Source organism: Emydura macquarii, unplaced genomic scaffold (genome assembly GCF_026122565.2).
Source record: "Emydura macquarii macquarii isolate MOO-44397 ecotype Brisbane River unplaced genomic scaffold, CSIRO-AGI_Emac_v2 contig_2205, whole genome shotgun sequence".
Taxonomy (NCBI): Eukaryota; Metazoa; Chordata; order Testudines; family Chelidae; genus Emydura; species Emydura macquarii.
In genome coordinates this window covers 12,808,072-12,830,914 of record NW_027132342.1, presented here as the reverse complement: position 1 = coordinate 12,830,914, position 22,843 = coordinate 12,808,072, and the positions used below count along the sequence as shown (strand labels likewise).

The 22,843-nt window shown below is 43.9% G+C and overlaps 1 protein-coding gene across 1 annotated transcript in view; it reads right to left on the bottom strand.

Annotated features, from left to right (window-relative positions):
• PWP1 (PWP1 homolog, endonuclein) overlaps positions 1–22,471 on the bottom strand; it is a 51,288-nt gene extending 28,817 nt beyond the window's left edge. Inside the window, exons 1-8 of the mRNA XM_067558992.1 lie at positions 22,293–22,471; positions 22,050–22,108; positions 18,152–18,339; positions 16,568–16,653; positions 13,304–13,400; positions 11,198–11,308; positions 6,175–6,305; positions 5,174–5,247 (exon numbers count right to left, since the gene is read on the bottom strand). Of these exons, the coding sequence (XP_067415093.1) occupies positions 5,174–5,247; positions 6,175–6,305; positions 11,198–11,308; positions 13,304–13,400; positions 16,568–16,653; positions 18,152–18,339; positions 22,050–22,108; positions 22,293–22,358 (812 nt within the window). The 5' untranslated portion in view covers positions 22,359–22,471. The remainder of the gene's footprint in view (positions 1–5,173; positions 5,248–6,174; positions 6,306–11,197; positions 11,309–13,303; positions 13,401–16,567; positions 16,654–18,151; positions 18,340–22,049; positions 22,109–22,292) is intronic.
• Between the last annotated feature and the right edge of the window lie 372 nt (positions 22,472–22,843).

Genomic DNA, 22,843 nt, shown 5'->3' with positions numbered 1-22,843 from the left:
ACCCAACGTTTGCATTTCAGGATTAGTTTTTCCTGCAACATCCACTAGTGTCAACAAGGTTATTACCCAGTACACTAAAGAACCAGGAATGCCAGTCACTTATTCTGCTGCATACAAGAGCCTAACATTATACAAGGTCACTCAAATTACTCCTATAAAGATCAGCTGCTTTTAGTTAACATGAAATTGACTTTCTAGTTACACTGCTGGTTTTAGCCATGATGAAGGCTGAACAATTGCACACAAATTGAGTACAACTGACTGAGCCATCACTAAATCATTTCTTACATTCATCTTAGTAATTTGACTCATTCTTTTTGCAGTAGACAACACATGGCCAACTATAATCTAATGTCTTGTATGTTTAATAAATATCTACAGGAGAACTTTTCCTTCTCTAATATCCGGATAAAATAAAGAGCTTTCAGAGGAGATTGCTGACAGCTGCTGAAAATGAGTATGCAGAACTGACAAGTGTATCCTCAGAGACAGTTAGCAGCAGTAGGAAAAGATCATACTGCATCTAATTGGAAAAGGCATTTACAAGACCGATGATGAGGATCTATTAACCATGTTATTAAAAACAAGCTAGGTCACAGAAAGAGAGGTTATTCACCTTGTGCAATAACTGTGGTTCTTTGAGATGTGGGTGCCTATGGGTGCTCCACTTCAGGTGCATATGCGCCTCTTGAGCCCTTGGTCAAAGATTTTCAGTTAGCAATGACTGTTCAGCCTGTTCACGTGTCACATGTTTCCTTATGCCCAATACCAAGGCTATGTAGGGGTGTGTGGGCAAACTGCCCACCAGTTCTTTCTCCATCCAAACATCCCCTAAGGAACAGCCTGAAGCAGAGGAAAAGGAAGGTGGGTAGTAGAGGACCCATAGAGAAACACATCTTGAAGAACCGCAGTTATTGCACAAGGTGAGCAATCTCATCTTCTTCTAGTAATGTCCCTATCGGTGCTCCACTTCTGGTGGTTTCTGGGCAGCATCCCAGATGGAGGAGACAGCTTCAGAATAGAGTTCAGAGTTGCAGATAGGACTGCAGAACCAAACGCTGCATCAAATCTGACAGCATGGATCAGGGTGTAATGTTTTGAAAATATATGCATTGAAACCCAAGTAGCAGCCCTACATATTTCAGATACTGGTACATTCTTCAGTAATGCCATAGATGTTGCCTGTGATCTGGTTAAATGTGCTATCACCCCTTTTTTGGGGGTGGGGGGAGGCGAATGAATGCCTGCAGCATCTTAACAAGTGATAATACATCCAGATATCCATCTCGACAGTCTCTGAGTGGAGATTAAGAACCCCGGGGATCTATTTGTGAAAAAAATGAAGAGCTTAGGTGGCTTCCTTGTGAAAGAAATGAAGGGCTTTGGTCCTATCTAAATAGAAGATTAATAATGCCTTTCTAACATCCAGGGTATGTAAACAGGATTCCTGTAGAGAATGATGTGGCTTCAGCAAAAACATTGGTAGATTAATAGATTGATTAAGGCAGAGCTCTTAGAATCTTAGGCAAGAATTTAGGGTGTGGATGTAAAGAGATGTTGCCCTTAAAGAACACCATAAGGAGGACTGGGGGGAGACGGGGAGGGTGTGTGATCTGCCATCAGGGCTCCAATATCCACAACACTATGGGCTGATGTAATGGCTACTAAAAAGTCCATCATATATAAATGCAACAGACAAAAGGTCTCGTGAGGTAAACTGACTATCAGGTTGAGGTCCTAAGTCAGGGTAGAATTTCTAATCTGCTGAGAGAGAGTCCCCAAACCCTTAATAAACTTAGACAATAATGGATGAGCAAATATAGAGAATCCTTCTACTGGAAGATGACCATTTGATAATGCCAAATGGAACTTAAGTCAAACTAACTGAGAACCCAGATTTCTTTAGATCTAACAAATAAACCAGGATGACAAAGTGGCACCAAATCATGCAGGAGGCAGCAATGCCAACAGAAGAATCTCTTCCATTTCTGCAGGTAAGTAGAGTGGGTTGATCTCTTTCACAACTCCTGGAACAGAGCAAAGGCTGTCTGGGAGGAAGATAGCGCTGCTTTGAAAGAACAGCCCTTGAGTAGCTAGTCATTAAGATACAAGAAAACTAGGATCACTTCTTGTAGGAGTTAAACAGTCACTACTGCCAGGACTTTGGAGAACATGCTTGGGGATGAGGAAAGGCCAAAGGGAAGCAATAGGTATTGGAAATGATCCTGGCCTATGGTGAAGCATAGGTATTTCTTGTGATTGGTGTATCGTTATATGGAAATAAGCACCTTTATAGGTTGAGGACTAAAAAAACAAACCCCTTTCTCTAGTGAGGAATTATAGCTGCCCAAATCACCATCCTGAGCCTCTTTAGACGTTTTAGATTTAAGATCAGTCTCCACCATCAGTTCTCCTTTGGCACAAAGAAATACTCTGAGTAAAATCCCTTGCCTTGTGAGGAGGAAGAACTGGTTCTATTCTGCTAACAAATGAGAGAGTTCACTTCTTGTCTCAATTAAAGCTCATAAGAGGGATCCCTGAAGAGGAACAGGGAAGGGGCATGGAAGGGAGGAAGTGACATAAAATGGATGGAATAGCCCAATGTTATGACCTCTACAACCCAAATGTCTGTAGTGACCTGCCTCCAAGCGCGCTGGAAATGGGCAAGGTGGTCTCTAAAGATTGGGAGGTGAACTAATGGGCACAGCTGTAAATCTAGCTGGAAAATTTGAACCCTTGACCAACCCATCAAAACTGCTGATTCAAATTGGCTAGGTGGTCATGGAGAGTGGCTGGACAGCCCTCTTCCTCTGAAATCTCTCTCTTTCTGGTGGGTTCAGTGGATCTCCCGGAAAACTAAGCATTGACAACCTCTGGGCAGTCTGTGACCTACTAAACTCTATCTTATTCATAGGTGTATATTGGCTCACGGAAACCCCAAGAGATGGAGCCATGATGTCTTTGCATAACCACCGTGGAGATGGACCTGGCAGCAGTGTCCAAAGCATCTAACAATACTTGAAGAGCAATGCTGGCCACAAATTGGCCCTTTGAGATGATGGACTGAAATTGTTCTCTGTGTTCTTCTGGCAGATGTTCAATAAAAGCCATGACTCTGTTATAATTTGTAAAATTATATTTGGCCATGACCACCTGCTAATTTCCAATCCTGAATTGCAGGGTTGCCAACAAATAGGCCTTTCACCCAAAGAGATCCAGTCTTTTCTAGTCCTTGTCATACTTGGTAGACTTAGAGAAGTGCTGCCTACCCAGCTCATTTACCCCATCTACCATCAGGGAATTGGAAGGGAGGGGTAAGAGGACAACAGAAAGTCAGAATCCTTAGGAGGAACATAATACTTATCCACCCAGTTATACATGGTCAAAATAGTGGTAGGTATCTGTCACACTGTCTTAGCCAGATCTAGGAGTGCCCATTGATGGGTAACATCATCCCAGAGGGTGGTGTTGACTGCAAGATAGCCAAACAGGTTGTGCTGTGAATCCTGGACTTCTTTGAGAGGAATTTTAAGAGTGTCAGCTACCCTCTTTATGAGGTCTTGAAATTGCCAAACATCAGCTGTCATGGATGGTGCATAGCCATGGATGGAGGCATAGCTGCCTCATTTGGAGACAAGGATGAAATAGATGTTTGAGGTTTATTATCTCCTTACCTGCCCTTAGCTTCCTACTCCTCAAATGTCTCCTCCTGGGGGAGGAGGGCAGCTGTTTGGGAAGAAGGCTGTACAATTCTGGCCCTCCTATGAGAGAGTGTACCAGCTGTCTGGCAAATTGTGGTAAATAGTGTAGTCATTGGGGAGGCCCCTACAGAAGTGGGGGTGGCACACAGGGTTGTTTCCCACCATCCTTGATAACAAGCCTGATCTTCCCTATGACTTTCAGAGAATGGGTTCCCAAAAGGATGGGCTGGAGAACCCTGAACAGAAATAGAGGAGACCGATTGGAAGTTTCCTTCATTCTCTACCATCTCATCTGATGGAGAAGCACTTGCAGAAAACAGTGGAGAATTCTGCAGTACCAGAGGACAGCAGTCTGGAGATCAAGGTCTCAGTACACATAGATGCTTGGTAGTCATGAGGAGCAGGGACTCCAGTTCATCAGTTATCGAGAGGTCCTTAGTATTTCTCAACTAAGTAGTACTAATTAGGGGATCAGTACTGATGAGGTAGCTGAGGCCAGAGTCAACAAAGCCGACAGTACCATCAAGGTGGACATACTGAAATAGATGCGGATGATGTCTGACACTGTTACTTACTCAGTGCTGCATACATGAAAGTTTCCCCGAGGGGAAAAAAGAAGTAAAACAAGCCTCTCACTGCTTATCGAAATAACTAACTTATAACACTGATAACTAACTATAAAAACCTCTCTCAACCACTATAGAAACAGTGCAAAAGCTGAGGCACGCTCATGGTGTACATGCTAGGGCTCCCTCTCAGGCCAAGGCAGTTAAGAAGGAACTGATGGCAATTTGCTTGCATACCCCTATATAGCCTCAGTATCAGGCATGAAGAGTCATAGGGTGCGCATGGGCAGGCCAAATTAACACTGTTAGCTGAAAATCTCCAATCAAGGGCTCAAGAGGTGCATGCACACCTGAAGTGGAGCCCGCAGAGGGACACTACTCAAAGAAGAACAGCTTCTTTATTAGTTAACTTCAGCACATGGGCGTGACTGCTCCCCTTGTGACTGGGCAACTTTGTGTTGCTCTGGAGATGGGACATGAACCCTAAAGCTGGTGTAGCCAAGCAACAGAGGACTGCACCTGCCTACTGTAATCCCAGGGAGATGGAGGCATAATTCTTTATCTGTGCTATAGCTGCTCCTTCATCACCTCTCCCTGCTTTCTGCATTCGGCACAAGGGGAAGAGCCAAGGAAAAAGAGGGCTTGGCTCTGAGATGGCTAAAAGCCACCTTTGTCTTATGTACAAATTTGAAAAATACAAATCACAAAACACTTTTTTTTTAAAACTGGGGGAGTGTCTCAATTTTCACTTGTGTAAAGTTCAAGTACTCTTCAGTTGGATTAATTTCAGCATTACATTAAGTTGATCTTTAAGCAATAAAATTATAGGCACGTATAAACATTTCATACAAAACCCACATATACTAATTTAGTTATCTGTATGTAATCATTCAAGTGTTCTTTTACCTGTTTTGCTTATTCCATGAAAGATCAAGAATTGCATCAGTATGCCCATCCTGATTCCCATCTGAAGATGAACTCTGTATACAGATACATTTTTTAAAGAGATTTAAAAGTTATAGCTTCCAGAAAAATGTCTATTAATTCCTTGAAGTACCCTTATAAGGGCAGATTAGTAACAGCATGATATTTCAGCGTATTCTCACTTGCTGAAACCCTCTCTATACAGAGCTGCCTCTTCAGCACCTCTTCTTAGCTTGACTCTTCTTTCCTCTCTTCCCTTATCTGGTGAGCATGCAGCAAGTGCTAATCCCTTTAGCCAGCTGGCAGAGATTCAAATATTCACCAGTTAGCATGGAACTTCTTTGGGTCCCCCCATTCTCCCAGCTCACCCCCACTGTTCTGGTTCCCACCCTCTGCCACCCAGCCCCCTTCTCCATCACCACCACTGATTCACCGCTTCCTAATGCCCAACTCTTTTCTTTTTTTTTTTTTTTTTTTTTTAAGTTAAGAAATGAAAGGGTAAAGCTACAAAGAACACTGCTTTGGGTAGATGCAACCCAGTTACCTATAAGTGAAAGAGATCCTACAACTTTTTTAATTAACGAAATGCTACTGCAATTACTACTCATATGTCCCAAATTTTTAGCAGCAAGTTACACAGAATGATTACCTTTCCCCAGTGGACTTTTTACATTGTAAAGGCATGAGGGGGTTAAAAAGTAAATCCTCTTCTCCCTTACACAGAAGAGTGGGCCCTTCAGCTGGATAATATATATATATTAAAAAGTATCTGGATAGAGCCATCCTTATAGTTTCTGTAAACTGCCCAAATAATATCATCTTGCAGATAAAGTGTGTCTGGCAGAGGTAACTAAACCAGACCTTATACCTTTATTTTATTTTTTTTAAATCTGCATGCATTACTGGGCTCATAACCTTACAAACCATGGTCCCTACTCATAGATTTTACAATCTAAACAGATCAGTAGATGTCCATTATTTACCTTCTTTCCCTTTTTCTTCTTCTTTTTTAGTTTTTTACTTCCAAGGGAAAAGACTGGCTCTAGAGAATCCACTATATCAAGGTCCCAGACTTCAATAACGGGAGTCATGTTACCCACTGCAACATAATTTCCTGCAGAAGGAAAACCAAATGCCAGCAACAGTGTTAATTTAGATTAACATACGCAAAGAGTGATACAACCAATCTGTCTATAATCAGATATTTTAAATTTGTGTCTATGTGCCCAGAGACTCTCACTGGTATATTTTTACCAGTTGTTCATGGTTCGTGTCCATTTAAAGTTACATCAGTAGAAATTGCCTGCAAAAAGGTATGTCATAGAGAGTTAGAGTTTAAAGCCAAAAGGGACCATAGATCATCTTGTCTGACCTACTGTACATCACAGCCCACTGCTGCCACCACCCACACACTAAACCGAACAACCAAAACAAGACCAAAGTATTACTGCTCCTGGAGATTAGACTAATATGTGCCACAGGGAAAAAATAGGAGGGACCATGGTGCACCCATGTGTGAGCCCAGGAAATGATTAAGTGAGATATACCCAGATAATCCTGGCAAGTGATCTGCACTCATGCACTGCAAAGGAAGGTGAAAATCCCCCAATATCACTGCCAACCTGATATGGGGGGAAATTCCTTCCTGACCCCATATATGGTGATCAACTAGAACCAGAGCTTGTCAGCAAGAACTAGCTAGCCAAACACCTGAGAGAGAGAGAGAATGCTCAGTGCCACCTCAGAGCCCTAGTCCAGACCATGCAATGTACCGTATCTAGCCATGGCTACCCTGATGCTTCAAAGGAAGATTAAAAAAAACCTTTCCCAATTACACTGGGGAGGAAAAAATCCCTTCACGTCCCTGCCATGAGAAGGAACTGGCTGAAAACCCTGAAGCTGCAGGAACATAAGAGATAAACTGGAAGCGAGCCCCAGGAGTGTTGAGTCCTGCCCCCATCATCACAAGCAATCTGGTCATACAATTGCACTCACAGTCAACTGTGTGTGTGTGTGTGTACCCTCCCTTTAGTACAATTAATGATAAAAATGCAAAGAAAAGTATGTACATCCCTCAAAATTTAAAATATAGTTTTTTGTGTTTTATTTTAAAATAATTTGATCGACTGTTGGCCACGATTTCTCTGAACAAAACCGAACACAACTGCAAACAAGAAGGCTAAAGAATAGTTTTTATTTAGTCTGCCTAGTAGATATGTTCCAGAGGGGTAGCCGTGTTAGTCTGTATACAGCAAAAACAACAAGAGATCTGTGGCACTTTAAAGACTAACAAATTGAATATTTGCAGACATAAGCTTTTGAGAGACTTCACCTCTCTTCTTCAGATGCAATAATACAGAAAATAGGTAACACAGAGGCATCTTATAGATATCCAGGTGCATTGAGAACAATGGGGGAGGTGGAGACCGGTACTTAAGACCTAATGACGACCATTGAGTAGGAGGGAAGATATGGTTTGCTATTGGTATTAGTACTGGTGTTTTAGTTTATTCAAGAACAATAAAGGTGATGTTGCGGTGGGTGTCTGTTACAGACCACCAGACTAGGAGGACGAGGTAGATGAGGCTTTCTTCAGTCAACTAGGGAAAGTTTCCAGTTCACAGGACCTGGTTCTCATGGGGGATTTCAATCACCCTGACATCTGCTGGAAGAGCAATACAGCAGAGCACAGACAATCCAGGAAGTTTTTGGAAAGTGTTGCGGACAACTTCCTGGTGCAAGTGCTGGAGCAACCAACTAGGGGCCGTGCTCCTGTTGACCCACTGCTTACAAACAGGGAAGATTTGATAGGAGAAGTAGAAGTGGGTGGCAACCTAGGCAGCAGTGACCGTGAGACGGTAGAGTTCATGATCCTGACAAAAGGAAGAAAGGAGAACAGCAGGATACGGACCATGGACTTCAGAAAAGCAGACTTTGACTCCCTCAGGGAGCTGATGGGCAGGATCCCCTGGGATGCTAATATGAGGGGGAAAGGAATCCAAGAGAGCTCGCTGTATTTTAAAGAAATCTTATTGAGAGCGCAGGAACAAACAATCCCGATGTGCAGAAAGAATAGTAAATATGGTAGGCGCCCAGCTTGGCTTAACAAAGAAGTCTTTGGTGACCTTAAACACAAAAAAGCTTACAAGAAGTGGAAGCTTGGTCAGATGACATGGGAGGATTATAAAAATACTACCTGAACATGCTGGAATGAAATCAGGAAGGCCAAAGCGGAATTGGAGCTGCAGCTAGCAAGGGATGTGAAGGGGAACAAGAAGGGTTTCTACAGGTATGTTACCAATAAGAGGAAGATTCGGGAAAGTGTGGGACCCTTACAGAATGGGGGAGGCAACCTAGTGACAGAGAATGTGGAGAAAGCTGAGGTACTCAATGCCTTTTTTGCCTCTGTCTTCACAGACAAGGTCAGCTCCCAGACTGCTGCACTGGGCGGCACAGTATGGGGAGGAGGTGAACATCCCTCGGTGCTGAAGGAACAGGTTCAGGACTATTTAGAAAGACTGGACATACACGTCCATGGGGCCAGATGCATTTGTAGGAGCAATGCCAGCAGATTAAGGGAAGTGATTAATCCCCTCTATTCGGAACTGGTGAGGCCACATTTGAAGTACTGTGTCCAATTTTGGGCCCCTCACTACAGAAAGGATGTGGACAACTTGGAGAGAGTTCAGAGGAGGGCAACAAAAATGATTAGGGGCTGGAGTACATGACTTATGAGGAGAGGCTGAGGGAACTAGGCTTGTTTAGTCTGCAGAAGAGAGGAATGAGGGGGATTTGATAGCAGCCTTTAACTACCATCTTTAGAGGTTTTTAAGCTGCGGCTTGACAAAGCCCTGGCTGGTATGGTTTAGCTGAGGTTAGCCCTGCTTTGAGCAGGGGGTTGGACTAGATGACCTTCTGAGGTCCCTTCCAACTCTAATCTTCTATGATTCTATATTCGTTATAATGATATTACTAAAAGAACCATGCAGACATATACATAATCATTTACAGCTCTAAAAAAACCCTGTTCACTGTGATGGGATGTACCTGGCCCTTGGTGGTCCCTTGGCTAGAGGACCTGCAGTCCTACTAAATGCTAGCCCAAGGAGGAGCAGTGAAGGTGGGTCTTCCAGGCCTACCTAGAAAAGCCACAAGGAAGCAGCCAATCAGAGCCCAGCAGGCTCAGATAAAAGAGGATGCAGAGCCTTAGCAGGTCAGTTCCTGGCTGGGAAGAGAGTGAGAAGGGTGCTCCCCTCTAGCGAAAGGAACTTGAGGGACTGCATTTACTGGACCTGGGAGAAAGAAAAGACCCGAGAACTTTAACCCTAAGGTTATGGGGGTAGGTAAAGGGACCAGTAGGAAGAGCCCCAGGGAACACAGCAACAACTAACTGAAGGAAGCAGTATGTGGCTGCTATTTATAGGATCCCTGGGTGGGAACCCAGAGTAGTGGACAAGCCTGGATATAGCCACTGGCAATGTGGCCTAAGCCCAAGTGAGGGACAAGGCTCCTTCAGAAGCCCAAGCAAAGGGCTAGATTTAAAGGGACAAGAAATAGAGCTGAAGACCCTGGTGAGGGAAGACAGTTTGGTGAACTATTTGCTACCCCAGAGAGGGTTCGTTTTTCAACTGTGTGACTTGGGTGGAGGACTGAGCCACTGAAGATCTACCTTGCAAGGTCAGCAACTTAAAGGGGGTGCCATGAGCAGGAAAAAGATTTCAGTATTACATCCTGCAACTAGGAGTCACTCACGAGGTGAGTGCCCCTTGTTACATTCACCATCATGTTTAATTTTTCCTCCCATGTCTTAGCTTCGCTTTTGTCTTAATATTGCTGCAGGAGACCATTATTTATTCACATTTAAAATTAATTATGCAGTTCACATTCAAAAATTGCAATTGTTACTGTGATACTGGCTGGATTAGGGGGACCATTTATGATATTATTTAACATCAATATGTCAAAATCATAATAATTAATATGAGATATGCCATGTCAGGTACTGTTAGAAAGGCTATAATTTGCTAAGTAAGATGATAGTGTTTATGTTCATGTGTTATAAGTGTATTGGAAGTTATGGATATGTTTGATGTATCTGTATTTCAACTTGTGCTGTGTTTCTGGGTGACACTCCAGACAGGATGGCTGCAGCACTAGCCTGCTTAATGGCCCATTAAGGAAAATCACAGGCACAATGGGCCCAGAGGGAGAAACCAGGGATATACCTGATGAGTTACCAGGACTAACTCATGTGACCCTGGACTCCATCTTATTCCTGTAAATTTCCACAAGCAGCATGGCAAAGGCCAAGGGACATAAAAAGCAGCTGCATCACATCCATTTTGTCTTCAGTCGTCAGTCTTCACCTACCTCTGGATCAACTCATCTACACCTAAACTATGAATCAAAGAACTGAGACCCATCTGGATGTACACCAGAGGGACTATACAAGCCTGCAAACTCCACAATTCTACTGAAAACCTGATATAGATGGACTTTCAAATCATTTGTATGTATGTGATTGCTTTAATCATTTAACATTTCTCTTATAGTTTTTCTTTTTATAATAAACCTTTAGTTTTGGTTACTAAAGGATTGGCTGGCAGCATAGTATTTTGGGTAAGATCCAAACTTATATTGATCTGGTAATGTGGCTGACCTTTTGGGGTCAGGAGAAACCTTTTCGGTAAAGAGCAGAGAGTTTTAAATAACTGGTCTCTTTACTGGACCTAGTAGCTGATTGGGAGCCAGAGACTGAAATGCAATAAAGGGGGTTGTATATATTTTTGTTTTAGCTTCTTGATAACCAGTGTGGGGGGATCAGAAGCATTGTTTGTGGCTGGTGGGGAAGTCTGACTTCAGTGTCACCCAACCAGCGTTGGGAGAATCTGCTCTCGTTTTGCAACCTGCCCTGACCTTGGCATTTTCAGGTGGCTAACTTAGGCACAGACAGGTCACAGCCAGCCAGCTATGCTCTCTTTTGGCAAACTAAAGACATTTATTTACCTGGAGATTCATCAGGATTAGGATCAAAGTTAAGCCACTCCACACTTAGAGGGTACGCAGGTAAGATGATATCATGGTGTACGTAAAATGAGTCCTCTTCATGATTATAAACTGAAAGAATTAAAAAAACAGTGTGTCAGTGGAGAGAAAAATAAGCCATTCTACATGGTGCATTCCCACACAGACAGATGGAGCAAATATTAATTTTCCCAATGTAGAGATTAGGGATGTAAACAACAGTTTAAGAAGTACCCGTTTAGACTGTTAAAATTATATTGGTTAACCATTTAACAATATCATTTTAAGAGTTAATAGTTGGGCTGGCTTGAGTGGTGGCGGCTGCTGGAATTTGGAGAGAGGCTCCTACCCCCGCTTTTACCACCCACTCATGACTGCCAGGTGGCTTTCAGACTGGGGAGAGGGAAGTGTCCGAGGCAGCTCTACCCTCATGGTGCAAGAGGGGTGCATGAGCCCACATGGCAGGAGGACAGCTCCGCCACCCATTAGGGCCGGATTTGCTGCCTGACATCGCTCCACCCTCACCTCTCTCTGCGGGAGGAGAAGCTGCTCCTTAGGGTCAGCACACGAGCTTCTGCAGCTGGGGCCAGCCTCTGGACACTGCTCTCTGACTGGCTGTCCAGCAGCCCCTCACGCTTCTGCTCCCCCACCCCGGCGGCCGTTCACCACTGGGATTTGAACAAAAAGTGTGGGAAAGGCTAGGGATGTGTTGACGGTAAGACTAATACTAAACAGTTAGCTGTTAATAAATGATTAACCATTTATCATTTTACATCCCTAGTAGAGACAATGTCTGCAAGCTATATTTGTGAAGCTGTCAGTCTTTAGCACAGACCCACACCTCCCTATATAATGTTAGCCACCACAGAACATTTATTTTAGGTGAGAAGTTCAACAGATGGAAGAATATACTTACCTACATCAAGTACAAATTGATTCAGTTTATACCTTGCACATCTATGTTATCTTAATTTGTGTTTGAGAATATTTAAAAACATCTGGTACATAAGAGACTTGCTGCTCATGTGTATTTATAAAATAGGAATGAGAGCATTTTTGACTGCCTGATGTTTCATTGTACAGGTACCCACTGTATTTCCACAGGTCAGGGTTCATTTGCGATTGTTAAATAGTTATTTTACAGAGGTAACAGCTCGAGAAATATAGTTGTGCCAGATACCGCCATTTCTCAGGTAGTTAAAGACAACTAATCCTTCTACCTTAGAATCTACGGTTTTGCCTTAGCACAGAATAGTAGAGATGTAGGACAAACTTTTGCAAAGCCTTGTAAAACTTTTGAAAGAACCACCATAGCATCTTATTCAGAGTTACGAACAACCTCCATTCCCGAGGTGTTTGTAACTCTGATGTTCTATGGTGGTAGAATTTACCCAATAGAAAAATGCATCATAGCACCAGCAGCTGGGGGAGAGGGAGGGGGTAGGGAAGTAACCAGAGAGTGGAAGATTATTACCCAACATGCTAGGTAGTGCTCACACAGCAATAGGAAAAAGTTACATACAACAAAGCAGATCTTTACAGAGGGTAACCGCTTTTAAAGCTAGGATGGCAAAAGTGCTGCTCTAATAGTCCTGGTGTGACTGCACCTGGAATAGTATATTTTGTTCCAGTCCCAGCAGTTGACAGATATAAAAAAAGCTGGAGATGATACCAACAAAAAAAAAAAAAAAAAAAAGGCAAGGCAAAAAGTATTTGAAGAGTTGAGAATAAGACAGAAGGAGAGAACAAGCCAAATTTGCATAGTCTAGAAAGTCTGAACACGTCATTTCTTCCCCTGAGCATTCTGAGTACATAAATACCTCAATACTTTTCAGGTAAGATGAGAAATGAAGTAAGGAAATTACTCATTTCAGAAGACAGCTTCAAGCAAGTGCTACTTGTCCTACTAAGGCAAGAGTAGTTTAACTGTAGTACAAACTAATTATGGGAGGAGACAAAGCACCATCAATTCAAAAGCCAGGATAAATGGAGAACAACAGAGAGCGGTCCTCCAAAGCCACAGGGATCAGACTGGATGAGCAGAGTATATTCTAGCCCTGCTTTTATGAACAAATACTGTTTACTCACTGTGAACCTCTAGACTGCAGTGGTCCTTATCAACCCTGCCACAAACGATGAGATTGTCACTGGACTTAATCAAAAAATCTTCCTCTTCATATTGCTCCTAAGGGTCAAGGGAAGGAGAAAGTTTTAAAAAACCTAGAAATTCTCTGAAGCATGGAATTTTCACTCTTACCACTAACTGAAAAAGGTCAGGTAGCCAAGCCATTGAGGACAACCAACAAAAGGTAAAAGGGAGAGAGGAAATGCCAAAGCAGTGAGATTAGACAATCATCAAATGCGTTCAGGGAATGTTTGTGTGTCCTAGATGGATTTAGTGGAGTGTGCTGGTACTGAAAAATGAAATCTCCTGACAAGTACCTCGATACAAACCACTGCCCAAAATCTTTCCACACACCCCCAATCACAAACTCTTCAGTTCCTATTTCCCCACACACATGTATTGTTTCCCACACAACCTACATACTCTGAATTTCTATATAGCTTAACAAACCCTCTTTATATTGCTAGCATACTATAACTGCTCCTCCAGAAATCTGGAAATTACTTCAACTGGTTTCAAGTGTGCATTTGTTGTTATTTGTAACACTGGTGGCTGGAAATAATGTCTGAACATTTATTAAGGAGGCATGCCTACATAAGACACTCAGAAGAAAATTAAGTTGAATTAACTAAAGGTGTAAAATGAAAGCACATTAATTAAATCCCTCTGGGATTCAGCTACAGTGAACTAAATCTGCTTTACTTCTGAACGGGAACATCCACACATGAGTTTAATGCTCTTTAATCTGCTTTCGTTTCAGATGTTTAATTAATAAGACTTTTCTACATGGGGACACTCAGGAAAGTTAAGCCCCAAATCGGCTATGTTCCTTTCAGTGCTATGTTAAAAAAACCAAACCCGTGCACATTTTCAACTGGAATAACTCCACAAAATTTAGCTGTTACAAAACTATGGAGAAAAATAATTAAACAGGTCAACAGTAAGAGTGATCAGTTTGATCACAGATAAAATAACGGGTAAAATTTTCAAAAGCGCTCAAGTGATTTAGGAGTTTAAGTCCAATTTTCAAATGTAACTAAGATCTGATCTACACTACAAAGTTGGGTCAACGTATGTTGCCAGGCAGAGACCTATTTGTACGCGCTTCTACTTAAATTTGTCTCCAGGTGACACAAGTGCCCCGTTAAGGCAATGCAGTAGAGCCACATCCCTGAATAGTGTTGGGCTACAGAGGTGAAAGCAGTGCAAATGCAGATGCTGGGTGACCTATGTTGATCTTAATAGTCCTCCAGCAGCTGCCCCACAATGCCAGTCAGTAATCACTCAGGTCACAATTTTGAACTCCGTTCTACAGGGGTCACAGAGAACAGAAGCCAACTCCCTCCTTAACACACCACACTTTTTAAATGCCTTCTCCTGACTGCTCAGCTTGGCGAGAACACCAAGCAGCACCCCCTTGTTGTGTGCAACTGCCCAATTCACCATGCCATCTACATGCTCTAGACACACTCCTGTCTAGAGTAAAGAGGCTTTTCTAGCACAGTTACGGACAAATGGTAGAAACATGAACATCGATGAAAAGACTGCACAGTGTTTTAGGTGAAGGGGTACAACAGGGATTAGAAGCAGTACCACCTGAAAGCAAACGAACTGCGGCAGGCATACCACAAGGAGAGGGAGGCCAACAATCAATCTGGTGCTGAGCTACAGACCTGTAGCTTTTACAAGCTGCATGCCATACTTAGCGGAGATCCCACCAGCATCCTACAGACTACCGTGGATACCCCAGAGGAGCCCAAGACAGAGACCACTGCTGTGAACAGAGAGGAGGAAAGAGGGGAGGAGGGGGAGCTATGTCATATGCCAGGGCCTGTTTGAGAATCCACTGCCATCTAGCTAGTCATGCTAGCCAACTAACCATGGATGAGCCCGATGAAAGGGAAAGGAACCCGCATGCATACATTTTCCTTTACAATGCTTAAATGTATGGCTTCATAAGTGTACGGCTTCATAGGCCAGGGAAGTAAGGGGTAGGATGGGTCCCTCAGAATCTCTATGGTATTTCAATATCACCAATGATAATCCACCTGTTAGAAAAGAATATTCCTGCTTGCAGCTTTCTGAACAGTCCTGTGTTATTAAAGATACAAGCATCATGCACCTTCCCTGCCCATATTGATATTGGTGAAGCATCCTATTGCCCACTACAGTTAAAGAACCCCATCACTGCAGATCTATCCACTAAGACCTGCATACTGCCAAGAATCACTGTGCTGGGTAGAAGCAGATGATTAATGGTCCTACACACTTGCATGACCATGGATTTTCCAACTCCAAAATGATTTCCCACTGACTGGTAGCAATCTGGCATTGAAAGCTTCAAGAGTGCGATCGCCACTTGTGTCTCAACTACCAGTGCAGCTCCCATTTTGGTGTCCACGTGCTGGAGGCAGATCCAGGAACGTCGCCTTTCACATCCGAAAGTTCTGCAGACACTGTTCGCCATTCCAAACCTGCATTACGATGCAATCCCACCAGTTAGTGTTTGTTTCCCAGGCCCAGAAATGGGGCTCCATGGTCTGCAGCTGCTCCATGAACCACCTTGAATTTTTTTTGCTATGTCCCTTACCAGTATGAAATAGTCATATCCCCCGTCACTATGGCTCTTCCTGCGGGTCTGCAAATATTGGAGGATCGTGCATCCTGTATTTGCAATGGTCATGAGACCAGTGCAGGGTTGTGCAGGTTTATTCCTTGTCACAGATGACCGATAGCAAAAAGTGCCATTTGGATTTGTGGGATTTTTTTTTTTAAGTGAAAAAATTACGACACATGGATGGAGAGAGTTGCATATTGGCATAAAACTGCCCAAGTTATTATATTGCTCATGCATATGACCCTTAGTTTCTAGAGATTCCCTGGGAAAGTCATTTCTACCTCAATTACACATTGCAAAAGCTTCTCAGAAGGCAATGTGTTGGACAGTGGCGTGCAGCACACTGGGATATCTATCCATGGTGCACTGCGCTTTGCAACTCCTGTTGAGTACACACAGTACTGACGCAAGCAGTACAAGCAATATAATAATTTGGACTGCTTTATGCCAATTTAACTTGTCAACCAAAGATTGTAGTGTAGGTATGGCCTTAGACACCTAGGAATCTAAGTCCCATAGGCACTTTTGAAAATTGTATGTAATATTTATTTTATGCTGTTTAAGATGCGTAAACCTTGAAAGATAGCACAAGATTTTTTTAAATACTTACAGTATCTTTAATAGTGACGTAAGGATCATTTTCGTTATTCCCATACACCGTAAGACCGGCTAAGGTTTCTCCAAGGCTCACAACATCTATAATGGGAATTTCAGTACATCACAAATATGAACAATTATGGGGTACTACTTGTCAAACAAAAAGATCAAATTAAAAAACTGCACAGTTGTGAACTTTTAAGAAGTGACTGGGGAGTAGGAGAATTTATATTATACATGTAAATATTTCTTCCTCTGTTTTTTATATATAGAAAAATAAAGTGATGGTCCAGTTAGTGGCGCTACTTATTTCTCAAGCCAATAAAGCAACAAAAATATTTGGACCAAATGTTGCAGTTATTAGTTAAAGCACAACAGTGGCTTCCTCCCTCCTACCCCCCTCAGATAAAGGGGAGAAAAGATGTTTTTATAAAGAATAAATGGAGCTGTGATCGCTGAATACATGGGACAACAACTGTTTCTTCCATGCTTGTGATAGAGGTAACAGACTAGAAACTCCTACACTTGTAGCTAAATGCAATGAAATATGCCTTTCAACATAAGAGCTGGATATTATTTAAAAAAAAAAAACTTACTTCATTAAGATAAAAGTACAGGTTCCAAACCTACACAACAGAAACTCCCTACATATTGGAACAAATACTCTCACAGTCACAGCTGCTGCTCTGCACTGGAACTGCAGCAAAGGCAGCTGTTGTTCCAAATTAGGTTATGTCTACATAACCTGCAGCAGCGAGCTTCTGTGGCCTGGTCTACACTGCCGGTGCATTTTGGCAGCAGTGGACAGGAGATATGCAAGCTACGTAAAGCTAACTTTACGTAAAGCTACGTAAAGCTAACTTTACTTACTGCAGTGTTCCCACTGCGCTGCGCCGAAGGGAAATGCCCTCCGGTCGACGCAGCTTTCTTCTTGTGGGGGTGGATTAACCGTGTTGAATGCAGGAAACTTTCAAGAATCAATTAAACGGGTGTCTGCCACGGAACCGATCCTGCACTGCCAACAATGCCGCCGGCAGTGTAGACACACCCTCAACCTGGGTCAACAGATTTGGGCTAGCAGAGCTCACCTTAGCACTCTAAAAATAGTTGTATAGACAGTGCTTTGAAGTTGTGGCTTGGGCTCTGAAGCCAGCCACACTCCATAGGCATCAGAGCCCAACTGCCAGCCAGAGCCACAATTTCAAAGCACTGTCTACATAGCTATTTTTAGAGCACTAGCAAGATCCTTGCTAGCCTGAGTCTGTTGACCCAGGCTTGTTGCCATCGGCTGCATAGCTATATCTTGAGAGAGTTACAGCCTTTCGAACACAGCTCTCTGTCTTGTTTCCTCCCCTCATGGAAGAGACTAATAGCTCCAGCTACTCCACTCCTTAGCCCCACTCAGCTTACTCCAAACCTCTACTTGGATCCGGGGAAGTGGGCCTTTCAAACCCTGAATTTCAAGGTACTTGTTGAGGAAACCTGTAAAGCTATATGATACTAATGTCATGGTAAGTGTATTGACCTAACCTAAAAGAGAAACACATGGTTTTTCATTTCCACTGCACTCTTGACAGGAGAAACAGATTAACCTTACCTGTATTCTCCTCTTCATCATATTTATCCAAACCATATTCTGCCAGCTCATCATCATTCAGCTTTTCATTGTCTTCCTCCTGGTCCCCAACTTCTTGAGGTGGCTCAACTGTCTCACCACTAGCAACAGCCATGCTGTCTTCTGCAGCCTGTCCAAGTTCTTCTTCATCACTACCATCTTCTCCTTCTCTGTATAAGGAAAAAACATTCACTGTAATATCAGTGGGAGAGTTGGTTGAGAGTTTAGGACATTTTCACTAAATTGCTAGGGGGCCCGGTAATGAGGTATTGGCATATTAGCTTACCTGCTCACATGATTTCAACTACTGTTTCTCTGCCAGTGACTTTTAAATCCAATTTTTCCACTCCTTTCTTGTCTTTCTAGCCAGACTCACATTTCAACCCATCAATGACGACATTTTCTCTAGAATGTCTTCCTGACAGAATACGACTTAGGGCTTGTCTACACATACAGCATTGAAGCTGTGCTGCTGCAACGCATCTGGTGAAGATGCTCTATGCCAGCGCAAGAGAACTCTCCCGTTGACATAGCACTGTCCACGCTTGCGCTTATGTTGGTGTAACTTATATCGCTTGGGAGGGGGAAAAAAGGGGTGGTTTATTCCCACCCAAATGACAAATTATGCTGACAAACTGTGGTGTAGACATAGCCTTAATTATAAAATGGCTAAAATGGAGTGTCACAGTAATGGAAAAGGTAAACAAAGAGGGATTGGGACAACATCTTCCCTCTTACACATGGGTGTGTCTGATCTTTTGATTCTTCCACACAACTCCAGACCATACCCAAATCTTGCTTTCTTCCACCACATTTTGAAAATATGATCTTCCCTCTATGTCCTATAAGCTGAAATTCTCATTTTATGCCTGCATTATTGCTAGTCCTTCATTACAGTAACACCTCTGGTCTCCCCAACATCAAAATCACTCCCAATTCATCCACCCAAAATGCAGCTGCTAAAAATATCTTTCTACTGATCTGACCGCCCCACCCACTCTTTGAAATGCTTGACTGGCTCCAAAAATTCTTTTTAATTCCTTCCAAACAGGCACATGCTTCATTACTTAAGTATCTATAGCAGATTGACCTGCTTCACACCACATTCTCTTCAAAGAGAAAAAAAGTCCTATCCCAAATACCCTAAACTTTCACAAAGCTTCCTTCCCTAAGGCAATGATTCAGATTCTGCCAATATACAAACTCCAGAGGTTTGAACAACAGCAGGTGAGCAATGTAACGATTCTTGAATTTTTACTTTTCATACAACAGTTTGCAGGAGGACACCCAACAGCTAACATTGGAGAGGACTCCAAAAGAGACTTCTCCCTAGTGGGCATATTTTACTACTCCTGCATTCAAAACTCCTACTGATATCAATGCACAAAGATGAAGAATAGAAAACAATCTCGGGTCTGCAAAATAACTATACCTAATGCAAAGATCTTTCAATTTTGAAAGTGCTTGCTGAAGAGCTATTTTTGTTATTTGTTTTATACAAAAATGCCCTTCATATGACATGTATTGCATAAGGGTAAAAATTGGTAGCAGGATAATTAAATATTCTAAATTTAAATCTGACTTATGATCTTTGTACAGAAATAAAATGACTGGAGTACTAATGAATCCCATAAAGTACAAGATGTTATGAAGAGGTCATAACATTTTTAGTTGTTAAATGTGATCTCTAAGCTTCCACACTGAAGTTTAACAGAATGTATAATTACCAACAAAAGACTACTCAAACCTTGTGTTGCATACTTTTCAAATAAGGGGGGGAAATCCATTAGTAAGGCTAAGATCTAGTCATGGGTATTTTTAGTAAAAGTAATGGGCAGGTCACGAGCAATAAACAAAAATTCATAGCCCATGACCCATCCATGACTTTTACTATAAATACCCCTGACTAAATCTTAGCTACTGTGCAGCAGTGCTGCTTTGGGTGGCCCCAGGGCACCGATGGCTGGCCCCTGCTCCAGCGGCAGGCACTGACCATCCTACCACCCTCCACTGCTCAGGCCACCCCCGGACAGTGGCTAATGCAGCTGGTCCCAGGGCCAGCTGCTCTGGAGACCCTGAGGTCAGCCTCACCAGAAGCTGTGGAAGTCATAGATTCCGTGACTTATGCAATCTCTGGGACAAACTCGCTGCCTTATCCATAAGAAAAGGTTGCATGCAGTTTAGAGTTGCACATGCAAAGCTACTGGCAACAGCAGAATTATAAAGTCAATGCAAAAAAAAACCCTTAAAGTTTAAGCTTCTAAAACACCAGAAGTTTAGAAATAGCATTTGTGATTTTTAGGGACAGCCACTAGAACTCACAAGTATGGTAACTGTTTTATATTTTGAAAGCTCTCTTTGCAAAGCAAAGGGTAGACTTTTAAAAAATGAAAGCTGAGATCAGGTAGAGAGAAGCTGACAACGTTCACCAGAATGCACATGGAATTCATAGCACTTGGGTCCTGATACTGCAATCAGATCTGTGCTTGTAAACCACTGCACCAATGCAGAGCCCCAGTGGGACTGGGTACATGAAGATCATTTCTAACAAATAAACACCGTTACCTTCCACCTATGTAAAATAAGATGTGCTAGTTCTCAGTGAACATATATAGGTATTCTTTATTTAACATCAACTCTTTTTCAGGTATAGAATCATAGAATATTAGAGTTGGAAGGGACCTCAGGAAGTCATCTAGTCCAACCCCCTGCTCAAAGCAGGACTAAACTCAGCTAAATCATCCCAGTCAAGGCTGTATCAAGCCGCAGCTTAAAAACCTCTAAAGATGGAGATTCCACCACCTCCCTAGCTAACCCAGTCCAGTGCTTCACCACCCTCCTAGTGAAAAAACTTTTTCCTGATGTCCAACCTAGACCTCCCCAACTGCAACTTGAGACTGTTGCTCCTTGTTCTGTCATCACATTACCACCGAGAACAAACAGCCTAGCTCCATCCTCCCTGGAGCCCCCTTTCAGGTAGTTAAAGGCTGTTATCAAATCCCCCCTCATTCTTCTCTTTTGCAAACTAAACAAGCCTAGTTCCCTCAGCCTCTCCTCATAAGTCTTGTGCTCCAGCCCCCTAATCATTTTTGTTGCTCACCGCTGGACTCTCTCCAACTTGTATGCAATACTGCCAATTCCAAACATTCAAAAGTCATCAGTCAGGCATTCAAAAATCATGAGATGGGCTTAAAAAAATCACTACACTTATTTTTTTTAATATGGGATTCTTTGTGTTTGTCTTCTGATTCTGGGGTTTTTTAAGTCTTTTTTTAGAAGGGGGGGGGGGGCATTTTCAAGCTTTGCTCCACAACCAGCAAGGCTGGAAACACTATATTTTAACATGAAAGCGAGAGTCTTGTGTAATTGTGATAGCTGACAACATTCCTTACCAGTGGGCAAGCACAGATGAGTAATCACCCCAGGCCCCAACCTCCTAACTCACACACAGCTTGTTCAAGGCCATGCCAACACTGCATTGGCACCCAGATCTCACTCATGTCCTGCTGTTCTTGTGCTGAGACACTTTCGGATTCTCTCCCAACGAACTGTGGGAGAACGGGTCTGTGGCTCAGGGAGATTTGTGGGAAGGCGTTGGAGGACTGTCAGCACTCACTGGGTTTTGCCTGAGTCCTCACTACCAGTGGGCAGGGTCTAGCCCCAGTAAGGGAAGAGCCTGAGCTCCAACCCCATCCCCACCCAGCCCAGGGTTAAAGCACCTCCAAACCCTAGCTAGGGGGTTTTCAGTGGGGACGGTGTCGCCGTGCAGCGAGACGTACCCGAGCACCCTGAGTCGTCACTGACCAGGCAGACCCTGCCCCAGGGCACACGCAGGGGTTTCACACACACACACACCGCCGCCAAGGAGGCGGACACTCACCGCAGCGTCTCCGCAGCCTCCCCAATGAGCCGCTTCAGCTCCTCCGCACTGAGCCGCACCTGGAAGGGACAAGGTGCTGAAACCGAGCGGCCGGGGTGCGCAGGTCCCAGGAGGGCGGCGCTCCCGCTCCCCGCTCCCGTCCTCCTACCCTCCTCAGCCCCGGGCGACCCTGCCCCAAGGACTGCACGAAGGCGGCCAGCGGCGCAGACAAGGGGGAGAGGAGGGGAGCTCGGGGGTTCTCACCTTGTCGGGCGTTTCCCTGGCGACCCCCCTGCGCACCCAGGCGGCGCAAGTCACGGGGCAGCTCATGGCTCCGTCGATCGCCGCACGTACGATCAACTCAACTAGACACGCTCTTCTCCTACCTCTATCTACCCACTCCCCCGCCCCGCTCCCTTCCGCCGCCCGCGTGCCCGTCGCGTTCCTGATGACGTAACTCAAACGGACCATTCATTGCTCGGCGGGGCGGAGAGTGGGAGACGGGCTCCATGAGGTCATCACTAGGCGTCCGGGGCGGGGCCTGAAAGCCAGCGACGCGCGTCGGAGGCAGAGACCCCGCCCCAGCCGCAGCTGACTGGGCCAGGGCTGGGCGGGGCCGGAGGGAAGGAAAAGGCGGGGCTGGGAGTGAGTAGGAGGAGCCAGGGGATGTGCCAGGTGCGAGCCGGGCTGGGAGAGGAGGGGCCCGGGGATGGGAAGTGCCAGGGGTGGAGCGGGGCAGGGGGGGGGCTGGGAGAAATGCGGGGGGAAGGGCCTAGGGGTGTGTGGTGCTTTGCACGCAGGGGATGTTTGAGGGG